At 36.5% G+C, this 22,497-nt stretch overlaps 1 protein-coding gene across 1 annotated transcript in view; it reads right to left on the bottom strand.

The window, feature by feature from the left end:
- Positions 1–1,981: 1,981 nt before the first annotated feature.
- LOC144435130 (dynein beta chain, ciliary-like) overlaps positions 1,982–22,497 on the bottom strand; it is a 41,309-nt gene continuing 20,793 nt past the window's right edge. Inside the window, exons 28-49 of the mRNA XM_078123691.1 lie at positions 22,100–22,376; positions 21,427–21,560; positions 20,572–20,894; positions 19,568–19,873; positions 18,546–18,953; positions 17,546–17,707; positions 17,050–17,406; positions 16,410–16,676; positions 15,411–15,572; positions 14,797–15,030; positions 13,493–13,753; positions 12,501–13,122; positions 11,788–12,259; positions 10,600–11,110; positions 9,507–9,677; positions 8,438–8,560; positions 7,863–8,056; positions 7,159–7,435; positions 6,051–6,470; positions 4,952–5,311; positions 4,123–4,305; positions 1,982–3,350 (exon numbers count right to left, since the gene is read on the bottom strand). Of these exons, the coding sequence (XP_077979817.1) occupies positions 2,733–3,350; positions 4,123–4,305; positions 4,952–5,311; positions 6,051–6,470; positions 7,159–7,435; positions 7,863–8,056; positions 8,438–8,560; positions 9,507–9,677; positions 10,600–11,110; positions 11,788–12,259; positions 12,501–13,122; positions 13,493–13,753; positions 14,797–15,030; positions 15,411–15,572; positions 16,410–16,676; positions 17,050–17,406; positions 17,546–17,707; positions 18,546–18,953; positions 19,568–19,873; positions 20,572–20,894; positions 21,427–21,560; positions 22,100–22,376 (6,842 nt within the window). The 3' untranslated portion in view covers positions 1,982–2,732. The remainder of the gene's footprint in view (positions 3,351–4,122; positions 4,306–4,951; positions 5,312–6,050; positions 6,471–7,158; positions 7,436–7,862; positions 8,057–8,437; positions 8,561–9,506; positions 9,678–10,599; positions 11,111–11,787; positions 12,260–12,500; positions 13,123–13,492; positions 13,754–14,796; positions 15,031–15,410; positions 15,573–16,409; positions 16,677–17,049; positions 17,407–17,545; positions 17,708–18,545; positions 18,954–19,567; positions 19,874–20,571; positions 20,895–21,426; positions 21,561–22,099; positions 22,377–22,497) is intronic.

The raw sequence follows: 22,497 nt of genomic DNA, 5'->3' as shown, positions 1-22,497 counted from the left end.
CTTGCCCTACCCGATTCATGTTTAGAGTCGCTGTTGGGAGACATTTTTCCGAGGCACTCGCCCATCTTTCCTTTCACCTTGGTTGTAGGAGCCTCGCAGGTCTAATATGTGGCTTCTGCCACCAACAACAGTTTACTGTGCTGATTATCACGTCATTCATATTGTTGACGTTGTTGACCAACAATACATTTTCAATAAATGACCAAAGAACCTTTATTTAATAATACATTATTACAGTTTTACTAGCATTGTGTGTATATGCGTTGTCCTATTGGCTTACATTCTATACTGTCTGTGACGTCATGTACACACGTAGACGGCTTGTTGAAATTCACGTGACACGAGAAGTTCCAAATGCGTGATCTGAGATCATGATTGTTTGTTGTCTAAATCGCAAGTTCTTAGTATAGTTAAAATCAAATTACATTACATTAGTTTACTTTACTTTACTTTACTTTACTTTACTTTACTTTACTTTACTTTACTTTACTTTACTTTACTTTTAATACTTTACTTTACTTTACCTTACCTTACTTTACTTTTACTCTATACATTTACTGTAATTTACTGTAGTATACTCTAGTCTAGTCTTGTCTATTCTATTCTACTCTAGTTTACTTCCTATGACTTCTCGTCACATTCTGGCATTTATTTAGTTTAGTTATACCCTATACTCGTATACCATGCATTAAAGGTGGAATACGTTGTTTGTTCTCATTGCTTTGTACGTACGTACGTACGTACACACGGACACCTTTTCTACACCTTTACTCGAAATGATGTTTGTAATGATTGTAAGAACTGTTCTTTTGATCGAGACTGCTTACATTATCAACAATATTCAAGTACAATTATGCAGTAGCTATCGGTACATACAAAACAAACCAAATTTTAGTGATGCGAAGCTCCGAGGGAGGACAGTTTTCTTGAAACATTTCACCGGGTGAGGGCGTAGTTTACATATCAGATTCTTTTAACATCACGACATTCCATAGGAACAACCAGTGATTTAGGCAAGCCTGTCCCGGCAACATTGTGAACATCAAAGTACTCTTCAACTCAAAACACGTGCCTGTTTCTACCATCTGATCTTTTTCACTGGTACAGTCCTATGTGCTAATTAGATGGTGGTTTTACTCACGTGGATTGGAGTATCTGGAACTATGGGACTCAATTCAAGACTGCTGTCCCTAAAACATGGTGGACAGCAGTTAGTTAGAATCTAGTCCCGAAATTTAAGCAGACCTATCTAGTTAAGGATGTTCCACTACATTGGCATGCAAAAATCAAGAACCCACTTTCACACAATGGTCAAATTCTGTGTGTGGTTGTGTTTTGAACTCCTTACATGGATATATGCAATCTGATTATAATCTGGTTTAGGAATATGTTTTGATTGTTTTGTTCACCTCTCTGTTTCCTTTGTATATTGTCATTTGTTTTTTGACGTTCTTGTTCCATGAGTGATCACTTTCTTCCCACAAAGCATGCCCTCCCAAAACAACAAAATAAAAAAAATTACATCGACAATAAATGAAAGAAATAGAGATAAATACAGAATTAGAAATTAGGCCATATTCACCACATCAGATTTTAATCAGACTGGGAGATATTGAACCCAGTCGTTGATTTCATAGCAAATTGTATATAACCAACTAGCTGCAATAATTGTAGCGTCTTGCTGCGGTTTTGAGGGTTTTTTAGTCTGTTTTGGTGACTTTTTAAGTTTTAGTGTTTAACCCGCACCTAACGTTAGGTGCGGGTTAAACACTAAAACTTAAAAAGTCACCAAAACAGGCGGAAACAACCCTGAAAACCGCAGCAAGACTCTACAATTATTGCAGCTAATAACCAACCATTGACTGCATATTATATAGAACTTGATCAACAGGGTGATTACAGTAACTTTAGCTTAGTAAACACATCATGATTATGAAATTAAAGAAGTAAATAGCCAAGACAGGAATATTTTATGTAACAATATAAATGTCTTTATTTAATCAATTCAACAAATTCATAACAATACAAGTGTACACTTTCAAATCTATAAACAGATTTTATTTGAATAACGCCAGATTTACAGCTTGGGGGGTCGAAGGTCAGATTTACAGTTTAGGGTCAAAGTTAACACTGGCAATAGCGAAATCATATAATATAATGATATTAATATAGAGTCTAGTCTGACTAGAGAGATAGATACTTAGAATTGTCTGTTAGAAGCTGACTTTTCAATTCCAAATTTCAAGAATAAGTCCAAGTTCAAAAAGTAGATATTTACAGATCAAGATTTCCTTGATGATTCTCAGTGAAAAAGCTTTCTGAGATGGTAGATGGACGGACTTGGTAAGACTATATATATTAAATGAAATTTGTTCACAGCATTTCAATTGTTCATCAATGGTACAGTCACAAGAGTCAAATTTTTCAAATTTTCTTTCACTGCCATTTGCTCAGTCCACATATATTTGATTATTATTATTAACATGTAGATGTGATTTTGCAAAGTTCTGCTTTAATTAACAGCACACAAAGTTAACAAATCAAATAAAAGTTTGGATAGATAGCCATGTTACTGGTTATCTGTGTATGTAGGGTAATAGTTCAAGCACGGTTATCATAAATGTTTTCTTACTATATACATTCAGGTCATTGAATACTGTTAGTTTGTTGTTTTTTTTAGATGCACACAATGAGTGCAACATCTGCTAGTGGCTATTTGACAGCCTTTACTTTTAGACCTGTAGAATGAGTGCAACACCTCCCAGTGTCCACTTGGCAGCCTTTTCTCTTGTCTTCAAGTTGAATGTCCAGACATAGGTGGGACCACGGTCTTTGGTCTTGTAAACAGGACATTCATAGATGTTCCTGGTGTCCATCTTATCAACAGGGATAGCACGGATAAAGATGACTGGCATAGCTGGAGTCAGTTCTTTTAATCTGGATTCATTTATCATGCCTGTTTGAGTATCCCAACGGGCACCCTCCATGTATAGTCCATAAATGTAGGATCCTTCACGAGGTGCTCCGCTGAAATCTTCTTTGGACTTCTTGGTGACATCACACTGCAATGCCATCTTATCCAAAGGCCATTCGTTCTTGCGAGCCATAGACTGCATAATAGCTGTCAGGAAGGACTGTGGGTTAAACAGACCTGCTAGCCACACGCAGTTTGGTAAACTGAAGTCAGACGTCCACTGTTCTAGTTCTCGGATACGTTGCAGGAGATCTCCAAACCATGCTGTTAAACCAAATGTACTTGGATAGGCACGTTTCTGCCATGATGGTGCAAGTTGGTCAAAGAACAAAGCATTGCTTAGATCTTCCATGCCGGCTGTGATCGTCAACTCACCCTGAAATCACAGACAAATGTACACATGTCAATTTCACGAAAAATCAGAGTTTACATACTATTGAAACTATACAAATCAACTGGTAAATAATTATTTTTTGGAGTGTTTTAATTCAGCCAAAGTCTCTCATATTCACTGTAATTGCATCTTTCAATATCAGGAGATACATTATTCTGTACTGAATACCATGTTTTATTAATGTGCATTAAGTATATACTGGTACATGATACCAGTATACCCTCATGCAGTAGTCTATACAAAAGCTGTCGACATCACTGTACACTAATGATTATTTCAAGACACAGGATTGTAAACTAACAGATACTGTAGTACAATCAATCAAACCAAAGTAAAGCCTTTTTCTGTTTGTACCACAATTATTTATAACATCCATATCAAGTGTAAAAGTATACTGTTTCATTTGCTAATTGACCACATTAGAAAGGCCACATGCTAAGGCTTGTAAATAAACCAATTGAAACAGTATACTTTTACAGAATGCTATAAATGAGTGTAGCACATAGAGAAAGTGTTTTACTTCAGTGTTACTCGTTGTACAGCTTTGTGTAAATAGATCCAAACATAACTAATTCGCGTGAGAACATGTATCACAAATGTACCAATATATGAATGAAAGATATAAGGCTTCTAACACAAAATTAGAGAAATGCCTCAAGGGAAACAAAAAACATTATTTTCATACAACAGACTCAAACATAACAAAAGTGACAGCATCCGATGTACGTTATTATATTTTTAAAAATACGCTTACCTTGAGACCCAGATCTAACTCTTTGAGTGATCTCTTCATCTCATTGGTTAAGCCATTCATACGCTCACACTCCTGTAGAGCCACAACGGTGTACGGATTCTTTTCCTCAGTTTTAGCATACAACTCTACCATGTTGAATTCATCAGGTAACTTCTCAACAAATTCATCCAAAATGCCTTTAACCTAAACACAATACAATAATAAAAGTAATCAAAAACTTTGGTTTCCAATGGGTATAAGGAGTGTAAAATTTCATACAAGTTGATTTATCAACATTAGTTGTCATCTATAGTGCCATATTAAACTGTTGACTAAAATACCAACTATTCTATTATGTACTCCAATAATATGTTTATTGTATTTCTAGGCCACTGTCCCATATGCAAAGTGTACAAATAGTGACAAAATACATTTCTGTCGTACATATAGCAAAAGTGAGAAAAATATATTACATAGCATTTACTTTGGAAGTTCTCATCTCCATAGCATTTTATATACATAGTTACACAAATTGAGCATGATATCTAAATTAGCAGTATTCAATAAAATTTTCAACTTATTGTAATTGGGTTGGTTGTGAACATTGATTGGTAAGAGTTGGTTTCCAAGGTGATCATATACTGGACAAATTCAAAGAAAGTGGTACTCATCTTCGATTATGTTCTATGATGGTACTTTTGGTGAAACTTAACCCCTAGGAAATTATCGATGCTGCAAATATTGGAAAGCTTGCCAAATCTGATTGCCATTATTTTATATTTTATCTGTTCCCATAGGTAAGGTTTGTTTCTAATTATTAATGAATGTCAAAGAAATCAATTTCAAATACCTTTTCCTCTCTGGACACACCAGCCCCTCCTGCACCTGAGTCTCGAGGTTGCATCTCCAATACAGTTCTGAAGAGTTTTTCTGAAGAAGCTGTCAAGAAATCAATTTCAGCATTGGGATGTAGGCCATAGAGATATGGACTTTCTGGTGGTAGCATCTCATCGATGTATTGGTGGTAACCTTTGAAGTCAGAGTTGGGAGGCACAGGGAAACCTGGCGCCAAGTACAATTCACCATCTAACATATCGGGATGCATGTATTCCTCTAGGTAGGTACGACACAAACGTCTGTCCCAATCATCAGTAATATGACCACCATACATGATTTCACCAAACAGGTATCGCAGATCGTCCCATGGCACCTGAAATACCAAATCAGAGGTTTCACATGAGTCGGATATTTATAATGTGTACCTGCAGTGAATAGATCTCTTTCATACATGCTTTCCCTCAAAGTAATAACTAAAATAATGTTTTTTTAGGCAAAACAAAAAAAAAGAGTTGTTTCTGGTCACCACTTAAATACCCTCGCATCAGTCTTCTTTTTTATGTTTGTCCAGCCCATGCAGTCTGCAGATCCGGGGGAGAAACACAAAAATAACCCTCCCTACTTCAGTGAAGCCAACTGCAGAGCCAATCATGAACAAACAAATGACATTCACCCCACATACACACTTGCTCTGAAGTACTAAAATAAAAAGAACAGTAACTGCCATAAATAGTAGATTGAGTGGCAGGTTTGTTGGGAATTTCGAGAAAAAATAAAAATAAAAATTCACGCTGTCGCACCACTTTAGACAAAATGTCCTTTCCAGAAACAATTCCTTTTTAGGCCTTTTTTGTCAAACTTCAGTATTTATGCAAACCAATACAAATTGTAATTATACAGTTTCACACTATACTGGCGACAATAGCAGATAAATTTCACCATTTTTGGATTCATGATGGGTGAAGGCTTAAGAGGAAAGGTGGTTACCTGTAATACTAGGGTAGAGTACTTTTATTTAGACACATCCTAGTAGGTGTTGTATTTGGGTTATTAAAAGTATGACGACTTTGTAAATTAGAAGGGTCTTTGAATCCAGCAGTTTGTGCACTCACCTTAGCGTTTGCCTCTAGATAGTTGTACAACACATTGACTGAGATAGTCAAGTCACCAGTGTTGAATGGGTAGGATCGGTTCCAACCCTGAGGACCAAATTTACGTCTTTCTGCAACCACAGCATGGAAGTAGCACAGTGAGAACAAGATACTCTTGAACTCGGCCTCACGGGCACACATTTCCAGGGTCTCCTGGTTGAAGTTATCCAAGGCCTTGTGCAAGTTGGCAAACATGCCAGTGGGTGGTTCGTTGGTGATTTTGATTGCAGACTCTAGGATACCTTGTGGTATGATATGTGAATCTGGTGATGGAGCAGGCTCAGCACTGATAAACACACGGTACATCTCATGGCTGCCTTCACTGTAGGCTTCAAGTTTCTTTTCAAGGGTGCTCAACCACTTAGCCACTAAATGGATGTTCTGTAAAGAAATCAGGATGATTTCATTTACTACCATACTTCAATTGAAGAAAACAAAATTGATAAAGTATATAGTGTTGAATGGTAAAAAGTACACTACAATATAAATGTTGATACCATATTATATCATGCACGAGCCAGGTTAAACAAAAAATATGGAATATATATACTCTGTGGTCGTTCTATGTCACAACAACAGGTGAGGTGACTGATGAATGATGATACAAAATGAATGATATGATAACAGTATCATGGCAGAGTAAATTATGATATATTCTATTAGAGAGAGACATGAAAATTGACGCAACCATGCACATATTGATGATTTTTTCTTACATTTTTTCTACATGCTAAGTATTGTCAAATGTTTTAATTTCTTTATTTGTTAAAACTGTCAGAGAGACAGCAGTGCAAACCATTGTAAAAGTTGAAAGTGTTGTTTGATTTGCATCACATACAAGGCAGAGTAACAGTACTTATAGGTATAGTAGAGGACGGGTGGAGGGGTGTCACTCCTAGTCAAGATATGAGGTTTAACTCTAGTCATATCCTTAATCTAATGCTTACTGTACACCCCTAGTGCAAACATGAAAGCGTGTCTACAGTGCAGCCAGTCCACTTTTGCCTACATGGCACATTAAAACTTACTAGACATCACTCAACTGTATATACACAAAGATGATCATTACCTGCAACACAACCCAGTGTCCTTCTTTAGCAGCTACATCCATACACTGCTCAGCCACAATTTCCTGACCTTGGCCAAGTGACACATTGTGGAAGTTGCCGTCATTCATACCAAAGCCTAGTTTCCTGCCTTGAGCTTCTACGTCTTTCAGTGGATCAACACCAGGTGACAGAATGAAGAACACAGGTGTCGCTGGACCTGTCTCTTCAAATGATTCTGAGAATGGAATGTTTCGAATTTCCACATACTTGTTGCCCAGTTTCTCTTCAATGAAATTACTGAAAGGTAAAAAAAAAAAAAAAAGGTTACAATACAGAATGCTAAGAATAATAAACAACACTGTCATTTCAAAATACTTGGTGCTTAAAATATCAATCATACCAATAATACAGTTTATTCTAATGCCCGGGTGACCATTCATCGGGTCGATATTTAAACATTGTCACTATTTCACAAACTGTGAAATGCATAGCATGCTCTTTGAGGTAGAGCTTGCATATTTACACAACTCGGCCGGCATTTTCATGACTGGTAAGCTCTGTCAAAAAACGCATTAAACTGTGTTATCCTCACATTTTTCAAATGATCTGCTTACATGTAGCTGTAGAAAATAAAAACATCTGCCACTGTAATACTGAATGCCTTCCAGATGTCATTCATTCATTCAAAACTGATGTTTTCTCAATTCCAGATGTGCAGACTTACCGAACAGCATATGTCATACGGTCAGGACGAAGGGCTCTCATCATACACAGCTTCTGTAAAGCTGATTTGTTCTTCCATTCTTGTGGGAACTTCTCTTTCTCTGGACACTCACTTTCTACAAACTTCTTCCATCTCTTAGCAGAGCCTTCAATGTCACGGTCCAAGTTGCGGAATTCCTCCATGTTAGCCAGAGACTAGTATAAACAACAATACAGAAATACAATTAGAGAAATATGAAACTATGTATACTATCACTTAGGATTTGCTGAAACTGTAATATCTTATTTTTTCATCATATATTTATACAAATTTATAAGTCAGCCTAGGAAGTGGTCGGTAATTACTGGCATTTGCAGGTGATAAATGGTCCAATGCAGGTGAATTTCTGTAAATACCTGCATTCATGACCTAAGGGTTTGTCACTACGAGTCTAGTGACTCATAGTGACAATGCCCCTTAGGTCACTCATATTTTCTATAGCGGAACGAAGAAAAATATTGGGGAATAATATCTTAAGTATATTTTAGGATAAAGAGTATATAGACTTCGACAAGACATTGTGGTTTTATGTGTACCTTGATAGCACCCCAGGATGGGTTGGATAAGAAATCTACAGGACTGGTAACATTTCCTTGTGCTGGGAATCTCAACAGGAATTCCAGTTCAATTGGATTTATCTCCTTCTTGCCTAACAACACCTGTAAAATAAACCAATAACAAAGTTATTTACTAAAGCATAATTTATACATTACTAGATCAAAAAATCCTTAATGTTCATCAACGCAAAAAATAATGAAAATGACGATTTCTATCTTGCATGTGGTGATGTTCATGCACATGGGAAAGCAAGCATATGATTGCTCATTTGATTTTACTTCATATTATCATTTTTTTGGTGGGTGAATCAATCAATCAATCAATCAACCAACCAACCAACCAATCAACTAACTAACTAACTAACCAATCAATCAACAACCAACCAACCATTGAACCAACCAACCAACCAACCATTGAACCAACCAATCAATCAATCAATCAATCAATACATCAATACATCCAGCTGAAGATTCACTCTTTATTGACTACATAAAGATAAAGACACCTTGCCAATTCCTCCTCTTATCTTGAAAACATCTATCATCTTATAGTTACCAAGGTATCAGTTACACACTGACACTTTTACCTTACTTTTTAAGTTCTGGGAAATTATCACACCAAGTAAACATTCAATTACATACTTAGTAGGTGTACACTAAGGCTGTTATACAATTAATACATGCACAACATCTTTGATCATCAATTTGGCTTTTGAGTTCACAAACTAAATATTAGTATGTTAGCTGTCATCAGTGTGCCCTCTAAGGGCAGTCAAATTTTATTGTTGCAAGTCAAAATGATAAAAAACTGGGATTTCTTGTGAGTCACTACATAGTAAGAGATGGGGAACACCAAATTTTGGCGTGTCACTAGAAATTGTGTGCATCAGTGGAGCATCAAATTGGTTTACTAGAGGACACACTGGTTGTCATGCCTGTATTTGTGTACAGGTTTACCCGTTATAAGCCAAAAGAAATATTCTGATTTTTAATGACATGATATTCATACTGTTTGACAAAAGAGTATGTCTTTGGAGGGTGAACTAACCTGGAATGCTAGCTGAGTGGTAAAGATAAGTTTGTCAGCTTCAAATAGACCTCTGCTTGTGTACATGAACACAGAGTAAGTGATGGAGTCAATCAGATTGGCAACTCTCTCCTTCACTTCTTCTGCGCTTTCAGCTCTTTCAATGGCTTTAGCAAACACCACACTGAAGGCCTGCAAGGAACAAAAATAGATGACTCAAAACGTGAGAAATCATTTCACAGTAAACCAACATGCTTCTTAATTCACAGGGATATGAATACAGTTAAAATGGCGATATGGATGAGGATTGGGATATTTACTATAAATTTCTAATTTTACGGAACAATTTTACTGTGGCTTCCTGCATACGCCAAGTCCTTATTTGTAACTCAATAAATTGCAAAAGATTAATAAATGTGTAAAATATTTATGTACAATAAGAAACACTTAAAACATTTTTTTTATAGCTTTTTTGCAATGTATTGAGTTACAAATACAGATTTTGTCAACGTTGTTTTTCATGTTGATTCTTGAAGTAGGAAACCATCAAAAAAATTCAAAAATAAATACCCAATCCTCATCCATATGGCCACTTTAATTTTATTTGCCAGTAGCATTCTTGGGGATAGCAGAAACAAAATATGACAAATCATATCAAACACGTTTCTAAAATTCACACAGATGTGAATTTACAGTCTTATTTGAGAATACTATTACAGTTACTGTAGCATGCGAGAATTCATGTAACTTTTACAATCAACTTAACATGTTACAGTTATCAATATAACTTACTGAAAAAATTATTATACAAAGCATTAACACTTTATCATTGATTCAAATAATTTCATATCTATCCCTATTAATAGTAAAATCTACAATGTAACAGTATTACATTATAGTAACGGAAAAAGAATGGCAAACTTTGCAAGTAGTATTTACCACAGCTGATTTTCATCTGAGGCAACTAGTGAAATTGAAGACGAGAGCCAAATTGGAATACATATTGACCTTAAAAGACCTGTGCCCATGTTCAAAATACCAATACTGATTGACTTTATGCCCATTGTATATTTACTACGTAGATTAAAAAGTCAGCCCAATTTTAGCGACCTACCTTGAGTGAAAACTGGTAGATTGGGTTGATTTTGTTAAGATCATTCAGGATGAAATAGATCAATGAAGCTCGAGCTGCAGCTGGACGATACAATTCACGAGCTTCGTTGATCTTCACTTCAGTAATTTTAGCTTCCTCTACTTTGACTTCAATCTCTGCAGCAGTACGTTTGGTAGTTTCTAGATTTTCAACCAGGGCTGTGTCACCCAGGAAGTTGCCTTCAGCAGCAGACAGACGAGACAGCAAGTTATCTTCTAACTCCTTCAAGATGATCTTGAAGTCGTTCTGTTGTTTGGTCAAGTCGGATTTCAGTTTTTCCAGATCTGGTCTCTCCTTTGCCACCACATCGGCCAGGAGCTGATCTTCCAAACCATCTCTGGTCACAGTGAAGTTGACAAGGGTTGTCTGAGCCTGCATTTCTGGTTTGTAGTGAGGGTTGGCCAGTTTGGTGTGAAGAATCAGACGGAAATCTGGATTGTATTCTACCTCCTTGTCACCGATCTTAATGTACCTGAACAAAACAAGATATGACACAAAAAATTTTCAGCTGCCTGGACAAAATCCTTCTGTCTTATTCATAAACTACTCACTCATGACACAGAAGCTGTTACTTTATTTCATAAACGACAAAAAGTAGGATGCTAGTTTCAAATTAATCCGTCTGTTGTGTAAGATTTCAGCAAAAACTTGTAGTTGATGAGGATGCAACAAGTCCTCTGGTGATTAGTTTTATTATTTATGCAAGCCTTTTAATGGGTGTTAATCTCTTTGGTTAATGTTGCATGTATTTTGCACATATCATGACAGTTCTTTGAATGTACTAATGATTAGATGTTATTCCCCTATATTTTTCTTCATTCTGCAAAGGAAAATACGAGTGATCATTGTCACTACTCCTGTAGCAACTTGTAGTGACCACCCTTGGGTCACAAATATTTTCTGGCTGAATGAAGAAAATATTGGTGAATAACATAATTATACCAGTGTCAGTAATATCATAGAAAAATCAGGGAAAGCAATGACAATTTTGAACGTTTTGACTCATATTTCAAATACAGAAGAACCAGTGTTGTAGACACGCGTTGTCGTGATGTAGAAAGACCAGGGTATATATTCCATATTTTTTGTTCAACTTGGCTTGTGCATGGTATAATAATCAATACCATGCCAACTTGACATGGAACATACCTTCCTTTCTTGATTGTATTTCTTCCAAGCACTGGATCTAACACAGGATCCATTTCTTCTTCCAAGTTTTCAATGAGCACTGTGTCACCATTTGAAATGGCTCTCTCAATGACATCCAGATAACCTCTTTGTCCAAGACGTACAACTCGTAAGTCGTCACCATATTTTTTCTTGATCCACTTGATACCTTGTAGCTGAGGATCAATCATGAGAGGCCAACGCTCACAGTTAGACAGAATGGTGGCATTTTCTGATGACATACGATCACTAGGTAAACCTTCATTATTCCATGTTGCAATGGCGGCATCATCTGTCAGCAGAGTTATAGGATCTATACCTTCTGTGATCGGGATGGGATTCTTCAGTGCTTTGAGGTATGGGAACCATCTGTTGTCCACCATTTCAAGACGATAGAATTTGGTAAAGCAGCCTACATATGATACAAAGGCTGTGACCAATAGGACATCACCGGCTAAGAAAAGAGAAAGAAAAAAAATTCAAATACAATTTACTACATACAGGAACATGTGTATAAACACATGACACAAGTCTTACCCATTAATGTATGTACCTAATATAAATTTCAGATTTCTATATTCAAGATTGATTCACTTGTTCAACAACCTACATTTTAACACTTTAAGATCTTTATTTTTATTTGAAACACGGTGTGAATATTTTCTGAACAGAACAACAAGAGGAGCACAACTTACGCAGAGTCAGAGCTTGTTCTTTGAAATCGGAAACAGATTCAGCCCAACGGACGTTCTCTGAAGCTAGACCACCAACCAGCCTGTTGGCCAATTCGATGGTCTTTGCAGTACTTTCTGCTTCCTGTTGACATTTCAATTTAGCTGCTGTAGCTGCTTCAAATTCAGCTGTCAGTTGAGCCAAGTTGGCATCCAGCTCTGCAATCTTAGCTTTGATGGTAGCCAACTTCTCCTGTGCAGCTGACAATTCAGCATTGGCTTGTGCCAGGGCAATTCTTTTGGGTTCCACATCACAGAAGACCTCATAGAACCTCATGATGTTAACGACCCAGGAACACAGACCGGCAGCGGCAGCAGATTTGGCACGAATAAAATCTGGCTCAAATTCGGGATTATCCAAATATGGTTTGATGGCCTTCTGGCTGTTCTCATGGATGTTTTCTTTATCATAGTTGACTAGTTGATCCAAAAAGGCATCCACTTTACCCATCATGATTTTGCCAGCCTTCCAGCTTCTATCTTTGGGAACTTTGCCATTAGGTGCCAATAGTACCATCACACCAGCTACTACATTGACCACAGCAGCAGGAGGTGAACCAAAGGATTTCAACTCTGTCAGATTGTTCTGTTGGATAAATACAAAGATACTTAGAAATCAAACACAGGAAATGGCTATTAAAGATTTCTACTCATCTCAGTGCAAACAATTTAAATATCTTTATCATCCTTGCCCCCCCCCCCCCCCCCCCAGTCTCTTTTCCAACGACATACACTGCATGAATACTTGGATTCCTTCTATTTTCCCTATTATTCCATATGTACCAGAGATTACTTGCCCTGGTTCATGCACATACTAGTGGTATTGTCACTGCAGTGCAATACCGAAAACATTATTGCATACCTGCATGCAAATGAGGACCCAATCATTGTCATTATATTGTATATATAGAGTATTTTTTGTCATCTTTTCTAGCAATAATGTATAAAATGCTCACCTTATTCAGAGTATTCAAAGCTTCTTGAGCAGCAATGAGAGCAGGTTCTGCTTTAGCCAAATCTTCTTCACAATCTTTTGCCTTCTTACTGACTTCTTCATTGATGATAGCTACCTTCTTCTCTTCTTCATCAGCAATAGCCTTTTCTTTACTTACTTTCTCAGTTTCTACACCAACTCTCTGGATAAGTTTGTCAGCATCCTCATTCTTTTGTTTTAATTCAACTTCTTGTGAAGCTAATTTGGATTTCAGGTCATCCACCTAGGGAAAACACACACACAGACAAATTGTTATCATGGCTAAATTAATTTGGATTTCAGGGTCAGGCTAAATTTGACTGCCTTCAATTTTAACACACTTGTACATATTATAACTAGTCTGTCAGGTATGCCACCGCGATAGGGTGCCCTCACACATCGCATCGGTTAACCCCTTTCACAGGCACTGATGAGGGCAGAGCGACATAACATATTTTACTGTCTACATTATTATATCAAGCTTATAGTGTACGTGTAGGCATTTGTGTTCTTGTGTCTTTCTATAAAGTCACATCATAATGTAGTCTAGTTTCCTGATGACCACGTTCCGATTTTACATCACAGCGTAATAGGGAACTTGCAAATCCGCCATGTTGAATGTTGCATCATGGGAAATGTGATAATAAATACTAAGCAATTGGTATTATAAACAATATTGTTACATTGTTTGTAACCACAAATAATCAATTCATAGTTACCCGGACTATTGTTGGGGGTGGGGGGGGTGTATTTTATCAGTAGCTCCAGATTACGTATTACGATAACCACAGATAATCCCATAGTCCTTTGCATTTGAGCATGCTCAGTCTGGATTGCAATTTCCGTATTCACACATTTTTATTACTGTGTGAAGATAACGTAGTGTAAAATCGGAAGACGGTCGTCAGGAACTAGAGTATCATATTATGTGAAATGACTAACAAAAATAACAGGACTGGACATGGGCAGACATAAAAATCTAGATTCACATTAGCTTCATTTTTCACAGTGTTCTGGTAATTTTCCTGGCTTTCTTTTCATATTAATTCATATCATTTTCTGTAGCACTTTACATCACAGACAATGAGAATTATTAAAGAATACAGCTGATCGTCAAATAAATTGGAGACCAGAAATCTAAACATTTTTGTTGTTCAATATTTTCATCGCCTGCAAATACTAGTATCCTCATCATTGTATATATTTTACCATCTGTCAAGAAATACATATTAAGCAAAGGAATTTGACAACTATTTGTTCGTTACATGTGTCTCTGTATGTGTTTACCTGGGATGCAGTACTCTGTAGTTTGGTCAGACCATTCTCAAGACGTTCCATCTTCTGTATCAATTCCCTGCTCTTCATGTTGAGGAGATTTTCATATAATTTGATTTGTTCCAAAAAGCTTTTTGGTGTGGTGTAGTTGTAACGTCTTTCGTTTGCTAAATAATCTTTACTAATGTCATTGACACTTGTGTGGACATAGGCCATAAATTCTGCAACTGACTCCTTCAGTTCAGGCTGTATGTAGATAAGGGAAAAAAGGGGCATATAAGTCATTAATACAAGAACTCGAAACACTTAATGTGATGCCAGCATAATTGACTTCCAAATACTATTAGCTATAAAAGTGTTGCCCAGTCTGATATGATCAGTTTGCAATAGTACAGTAAAAACACACAATGATAAGTCTACAATTCACAAAACATTCTAGGTGAATAAAGCATTGGTGTAAACATAACTACAGAACAGACAGACAGACAGACACACACACACACACACACACACACACACACACACACACACACACACACACACACACACACACATAGTGACACTAGATTAACTCATCTGGATCAATAAACTGATAATATAGCATTGGTTTGCAATTTCATACTTACAGTCAGGAGTTCAATCTCTTCCAGGAAACGCTGACTTACAGATATCAAAGCTTGTTGTGGCCATTCATGGAACCAATCAATACAGGTGCAGTTGACAACTGCTGGGAATTTACGGCTTCTGACTCTGAGTGTATTACCAACCGGTGAGAAGCACAGCACAACCTGTAAATAATAATAAAAAAATGCAAATTTATAATGCCTAAGAGCTCAAAGCGCTGTACAATAATTACCCCTGGCATGGATCTATAGTGGCACAATGGCCCTTTATACTTCCTCAACTCCCGGGAAGCATACAATCCATTGCAGCCTCTATAAGCACATAGGATTAAAGCATTCACATTTCAACCTCTATCCAACCAGGTCCCCAAATATACAGCTGGGTTGACTGAGGCACAATCGTGGTTCAAATCTTGCCCAAGGACTTTAGCCATTCAGAAGCAAACAGCAGTAACAGGGTTGGAACCTAGTACAACCTGCAGATTCCAAGCCAGCCATGCTAACCATTCACCCGTCATGACTCCAGAGTAAACAAAGTCAAGCAGATATAACAAAATTAATACAGGTTGTTCCTACCACATACTGTATATAGCTTGGCATTTCAAAAACAGTAAGTATTGTATTTTGCCATTGTACTAAAATATCCTAGTTAGGACTCACTCTTGGAATTCTTATTCATTGACCGTCCATTAACAATATGTATTGCTGGTGATGTTAACTATATAAATTGAACATGACTTCTTTTACAACATGTAAACTTCAGTCAGTCTGTTAATAGCCATATTTGAGAAAACATGACACTTATATGTTGTTTTACATTCTTTTTTCAAGTAGGAAAACATAGTAGAGTTGTTTTATGAAAAATAAAAATTCAAAATAAATACTAATATGTCAACCATATGGCCACTTCAAGTAGAAACTGAGAAAAGTTTATATCTACTCTGTAAGCATCACATGTATATTTCATTTGAGATAGCGACTTTAAAAAAAAAGGGGGCTCACCTTCAGCTGTTTACGCACACGATCAATGAAAAATTTCCAACAATTTTCTCGTGTGTCCTGGATTCCCATACCTTTGACTTCATTTCTAACACCTCCAATAATATTTTCAATTTCATCATCTGCAAAGAGATCTGGAATTTCTCCTGATGCTAGCAAATCGTTGATGAGCACCAGGAATTTCTCGTCAGATACCTGGGCATCAGTCATCAGGAAAACAGTTCCAATATTTTTCACACCAGCTTTCATGTATTGGACAGCCAAGTCAACCTAAGAGAAAAAGAATTTGAAATGTGAGACACCAAAACAGTGAAATGACATGAATGATGTCAGCAAAAAAGATATCTAATATAAAATTCGCAAACACTTATTTGATAGGTATTTCAATAATATAGAAAAGTACAATATAGTTACTTTAGAACGGCAAATTGGGAAACAAACTTTTTTTTTTAGTGATGTGCATTACATAAACATAATAAAAGATAGGACATCTTTCCATAAGAGGTTTCCATGTGTGTTTACATGTAGAGTATTAAAAAAAGTTCCCAAGGTATTTTACTTGGACCCCTCCCCCCTCACAAACCATAGCAAAAAACACTGGCTGTGCAAATGACTTGATGTCACAGGAAGTACAGACACTCACCTTTAAATCAGGAATGCCGTAACCTTTTCTTAGAGTAATTTGGAAAACATCCAAACTGCTAATGTAAGATGCCAGACGTGCCAAACTCTGTTTACCACTACCACCAACACCAACCAATAAAGCGTTGCCACGTGGTGCTTCAAGAATACGATTTATACGACAAACATGCATCATGGCATCTTCAAACAATACTAGGTTCATCACAGCATTGATTTCATTGTAACTATCCAGAGCTTCTACAAGGATTTTGCTAAGCTCTGTCCAGCCGTCAACGCCAAGATACTTTGGCTCACCAATACCACTGGCAAAGTGGCAGAAAATATTGGGTTTTCTTTGCAGAGGTTCATCTTCGATCTCCTGTTCAATGAAAACATAAATAATACACCATGAAATTGAAATCCTTATGAACGAATAGAGTCTTAAATGAATTTGAACAGGACAACATCCTTTCCTTCGGGGGACTTAAAAAATAAAGAGACTGCAATTGCCGACTTACCTCAAAATATTTCTTGGCAAAATCCAACTTCATTTTTGAAAATGTTTCAATGTCTTTCTCATCAATGAGTTTATCACCGTACACTCTTTCACTTTCATGCATCCATAGACGTACAAAATCTACAGGCTGTTTCAAGCACTCTGGTGATGAGAACAGGACGCCCTGCGAATAAAAGTTTTTTAAAAGGACTGATGACAATACTGTTACAATACAACAAACGAATTATGTGTGTGTGGGTGGGTGTGAATGTGTGTGTGCGCGCGTGTGTGTGTGTGTGTGTGTGTGTGTGTGTGTGTGTGTGTGTGTGTGTGTGTGTGTGTGTGTGTGTGTGTGTAAGGGTGAAGGGTAACCAACCTGAAGTTATCTGACTATTCTTACTAAATATTTCAAGGTCTGATAATATCCCATATTTTTCCTTTGGCATGCTTTTATGCATAGATCAGTCACTGAGAAAGTATACATATTTATACGTTACCAACTAATATACGATGAAATTATTTGTTTACTGAGAATGATTTTGAATGTCAAAAATTCTTTCGATATATGCATAATTATGAATATGTGATAATAAACACACAACCAACTCAGTTTGTTATATGGTAGATACAAAATAACATTACTTCTTAAAGTGGCCATATGGATGAGGTTTGGGTTTTTATTTGGGATTTTTAATATTATAAAACAATTTTATCATGGCGTCCTACTTGAAAAATCAATGTGAAACTACAGTCTGTGTATGTAACTCAATACATTGCAAAAAGTTTTTAAAATGTGTAAAAAAAAAAGACTTTGTTATTGCACGTACGATAGCAAAGATTATACGAATTTACACAATATCAGTTTATTGAGTTACAAACAAGGACTTGCCATATGTTGTTTCACATTGACATTTCAGGTAGGAAGCCATGATGAAATTGTTTTATAAATTAAAAATCCAACATAAATACCCACTCCTCATCCATATGGTCACTTTTTTCAAACTAGCATATCATGTACCAACCTGGAATATATTTGATAGATCTCTCAAATTGAAGACATAGTGGAATTTGATAGCAGTTGGGAGGAATGTGGAGGTCACTTTTTTATGTAGTTCTAAAGCAGCGTCGACAATGGGTGTGGCCATTTTTTGAATACTTTGTGGGAAGGAATTGAGCTGTAAATGACCCATTAAGATACTGTTGTAGATGGTCTTCAATGCATCTTGTCCTGGGAAACTGAGTGCAAAGACACAGAAGTGACGCTGCAGACGGGAATTGATGGTAAAGCTACCAGCTGTTGGGTTCATGCAAGACACATATTGAACATTGTGGATTTCTTTCAGAGACAGTTTGGTACGGTCATACCAATGTCTGTAGTCCATGTGTTGACGAATAAGTGTGTGTGGCTGTACAGTACCATAGGTATCCACCTACACAAAGAGAAAATATCAAAAATATCATTCACTAATCAAGTTGATTGCACATATTATTCAATAAATTAATCAAAAAGTATATTTCAAAAAAAAAAAATGAAATGTTAATGGATGCCACTGTTTGCTCTCTGCTCTACTACTTTACCAGGGGATAAAGATAATGGCTGGTAGCTGTTAAAAACAATCGGCTACTTTGCATTATTTTGCCAACTACTTTTTCAGGAATTTTTTTTACAATTCTTTGTTCCAGCCATTATACTTCTGTCATAGGGCAGAGTCCTAGTTATTACAGCCTTCTTTTCACATTTTACCGACCACGTTTAAATTAGTCAGTACATCCTTGTTTACTCACCTTTCCCATATATTGGATATAAAGAGAAATACAAATATATTGATAAGTCCTAGACTCATAAAGATACTGATGTTAGCAACTTTGGCACTTCTTTCTAAATCGTATCACAAATTTACCCTTTAGTAGAGGACAAATCTCTTGTACAAAACGTATAATGATGGTAAGTTCTTTCTGACCAGATATGGTTATTCCAGCAGAACTTCAAAATTCCCTTATTATTCCGTGGTATGACGTGAAAGAGCATCACAGAAGAACTTACCATGGGCATGTTCATGTCATCAACAAAATAGATAAGTTTCTTGGTACCAGGAGGACCATAGTTACGACCGGCCTTCTTTTCTAGAGGTTTTTCCAGCACACCTTGTAACATAGCTGATGTAGTGTAGTAGTTGAAAGGTACATTGGCAACCATGTAATCTTCAGACAAAGCACCAAGTTTGTCTCCTACGAGTACACTCTTACCAAGACCAGCATTACCAACAAGCATGCATGGTCTGCCTTCAGCCATCAGCAAGTCCATGAAGTACTTCAAACGAATAGTTTCTTGGGTGTGTACTAATACAGCCTGATGGCAAGACAAAATATGTGATTTTAAACTCTAAGACTCCATAGATCAAAATTCAGAACATGTAAATGTTGTTAATCGCCTTTATGGCTTTAAATTACATTCTTTCATATCCTTCTACCATTTGTGAGTGTACATGATATCAATAGAGACAGTCACATCATCATTATACTAAACCTGAGAACTCTTGTCATACCATGCCATAGGATGTACAACTCTGGTAATCGAGCCTTCAGTTTACTATTAAACATAGGTGCAAACTAAATCTATTGTTCTTCAATATGGTAGATTGCACTAAGTGTGCGATAGTGGTTCCTCTGTTGTGCAATTTTAATCACACTGTCATCAATATAGAGTAAACATTGGAAGTACTAAAACAGTACACTGCAAGTTAGTTCATGGAACTCTGTCAATAAAACTCTGCGATGCCTCCCTACTGAGACTATAATGGATGACGTCCAGTCAATAGCTTATCACTGGCATATCAACATGTTGTGACAATAATTTTAGTTTGTGTCCGAAGGTTAAATTACCAGAGTAATAAGAACTACATGGCAATATCGTGACAGTAAACATTCAACCGAAAAATACAACATACTTGGCAGTACATTTTTAACATCATTTTGTTCTTGTAGTTTATATTTAGCTGTCCATCTTTGTAATAATGATATTTTAAAGTTCAAAGCAATGCAACGTACCTGTAAGGGCATGTCAGGGTCCAGCTCAAATTTGGAAACTTTCTCACCCCATGGTACAAATTTGTGTGTCTCTTGATCAATGAAGTAGTCAAAAACAGTTCCATGTCCAGGGAACTTGATGGTCTTGAATTCTGTAACCCACCACTTGGAGAATTCTACACGATAGTCAACCAGTTGATCCTGGAACATCGCACCACCAAATGCCCATACACACGCAAATACGAAGTAGAGCTCGTACAATTCTTTAGGACAGTCTGGTGGGGTGTTCTGTGGCGTCAGTAAAACTTCTAGAAGGTAGCACAACATCTGCACCATGCTTTGTTCTAAGGGACAAAAGTTATAACAATGTCAGACAGCATACAAGAATACAAAAAAATGATTCTATCTACAATGAACCAGTACTATACGCATACATTCTTCCCATTTTTTTTCAATCTTGAAATGTATTTACTGCTAATATCCTGCCCCCTTGAATACATCCCAGTTTCAATACATTCACCATGATGAGTAAATTCAATTGTTAAAGGGTTATATTTCAATCTACAGGTTATTACATTAATGTCATCTTATCAGTAGAACCATAAGGATTACAACAGCCAATTCTTTTATTCTGGACCAAATTTTTTCTATATCTCTTCCAGACGACTGTGTTTGTGCACACCTAGATCTTTATAATTCTTATCCAAAATGGGCCTTTAAATGAAGTGAAACCAATACACCATCGTAACACCACACTATACAGTATCTGCAGTATTTTTGGCGAAAAGACATATAACAGCAACTTAATAGTAAATGTTGCTGATATCATGATGTATGGAAGTAACTTTGAGTAGTTCAAAATCTTGGCTGCATTACCTGTGATTGGTGTAATCTTCTTGAAACGGAAACGCATGGTCTCTAAGCACAGAGGCAGGTACTTGTCAAATAGAATGGTCAAGTTAGCTTTCTGTGACTGATCTTCACGGGTATCAATCCAGCTGGTTACAACTCTGACAAAAAAAAGGGTAACAAAAACAAAACATTGACTTCAATTTTTCAATTTTACATGTATGTCCTAAAAATATTCTATATTCTCTTTTTCTTATAGACCTTTCCACATATTAATTTCTATATCATATAAGATAATATGGTATACTCCAGACTTTCTGAAAATCTTCACAACACTAAATTGTGTTACCATGGTTTCATCAAATCTTCCAATCCCTTGGTGACTCTTGGAAAATATACAGAAAAATACCACAGTTTGAAAATGGTTTAGGATTCAAATTCCTTGTAAATGTAAAGAGTTTAATCAGAGGAAATGGTTGTCAACAGTGACTACACCTAAAGATTAATACTTAAGATGTTTAGTCATTCAACGGTATGTTCTCAGAACAGTGCTATTTTTATTGACAGAGCAATCAATATGGATCACTCTGTTATTGAGGATCAACTATTTCTATAGCAATGACAAAATACTGTCATCTAAATTGTACTTCTGACTCAATATGGGCCTTTAAATATCTGTGATATCATAGGTAAAACTTACGGATTCCATCCAAGATCCGATGGATTGATGAACAAAATACCAGCTCTAGACACAGTAGCCGGAGTGGCTGTCTTCAAGTGACTGATTTCAAACAAGAGACGCATACTGGGTGTGAGTGGAATACGTTCGTTACTAGCCAATGTTAAGACTTTGTTGTCGTCCATCACAGTGTTAAGGGACTCAATCCACATTGGATCAATGTCACCATCCAGTACAATCCACTTTGGTCCATCATGAGTGATGTTACTCAAGTCACGCATGGTTGTGGAGAACAAACCTAACGAAAATATATACAAAAAAAGTTTAAATTGAAAAATACTGGAAATGTACAAAAGTGGAAGACTGAGTTTTCATTCCCCTTGGTTATAAAAACCATAACGATTTAAATAATGATCACA

Source organism: Glandiceps talaboti, chromosome 5, assembly GCF_964340395.1.
Source record: "Glandiceps talaboti chromosome 5, keGlaTala1.1, whole genome shotgun sequence".
NCBI classification, from domain to species: Eukaryota; Metazoa; Hemichordata; class Enteropneusta; family Spengelidae; genus Glandiceps; species Glandiceps talaboti.
The sequence above is the reverse complement of the archived record's forward strand: the minus strand, read 5'-3'. Positions and strand labels throughout refer to the sequence as shown.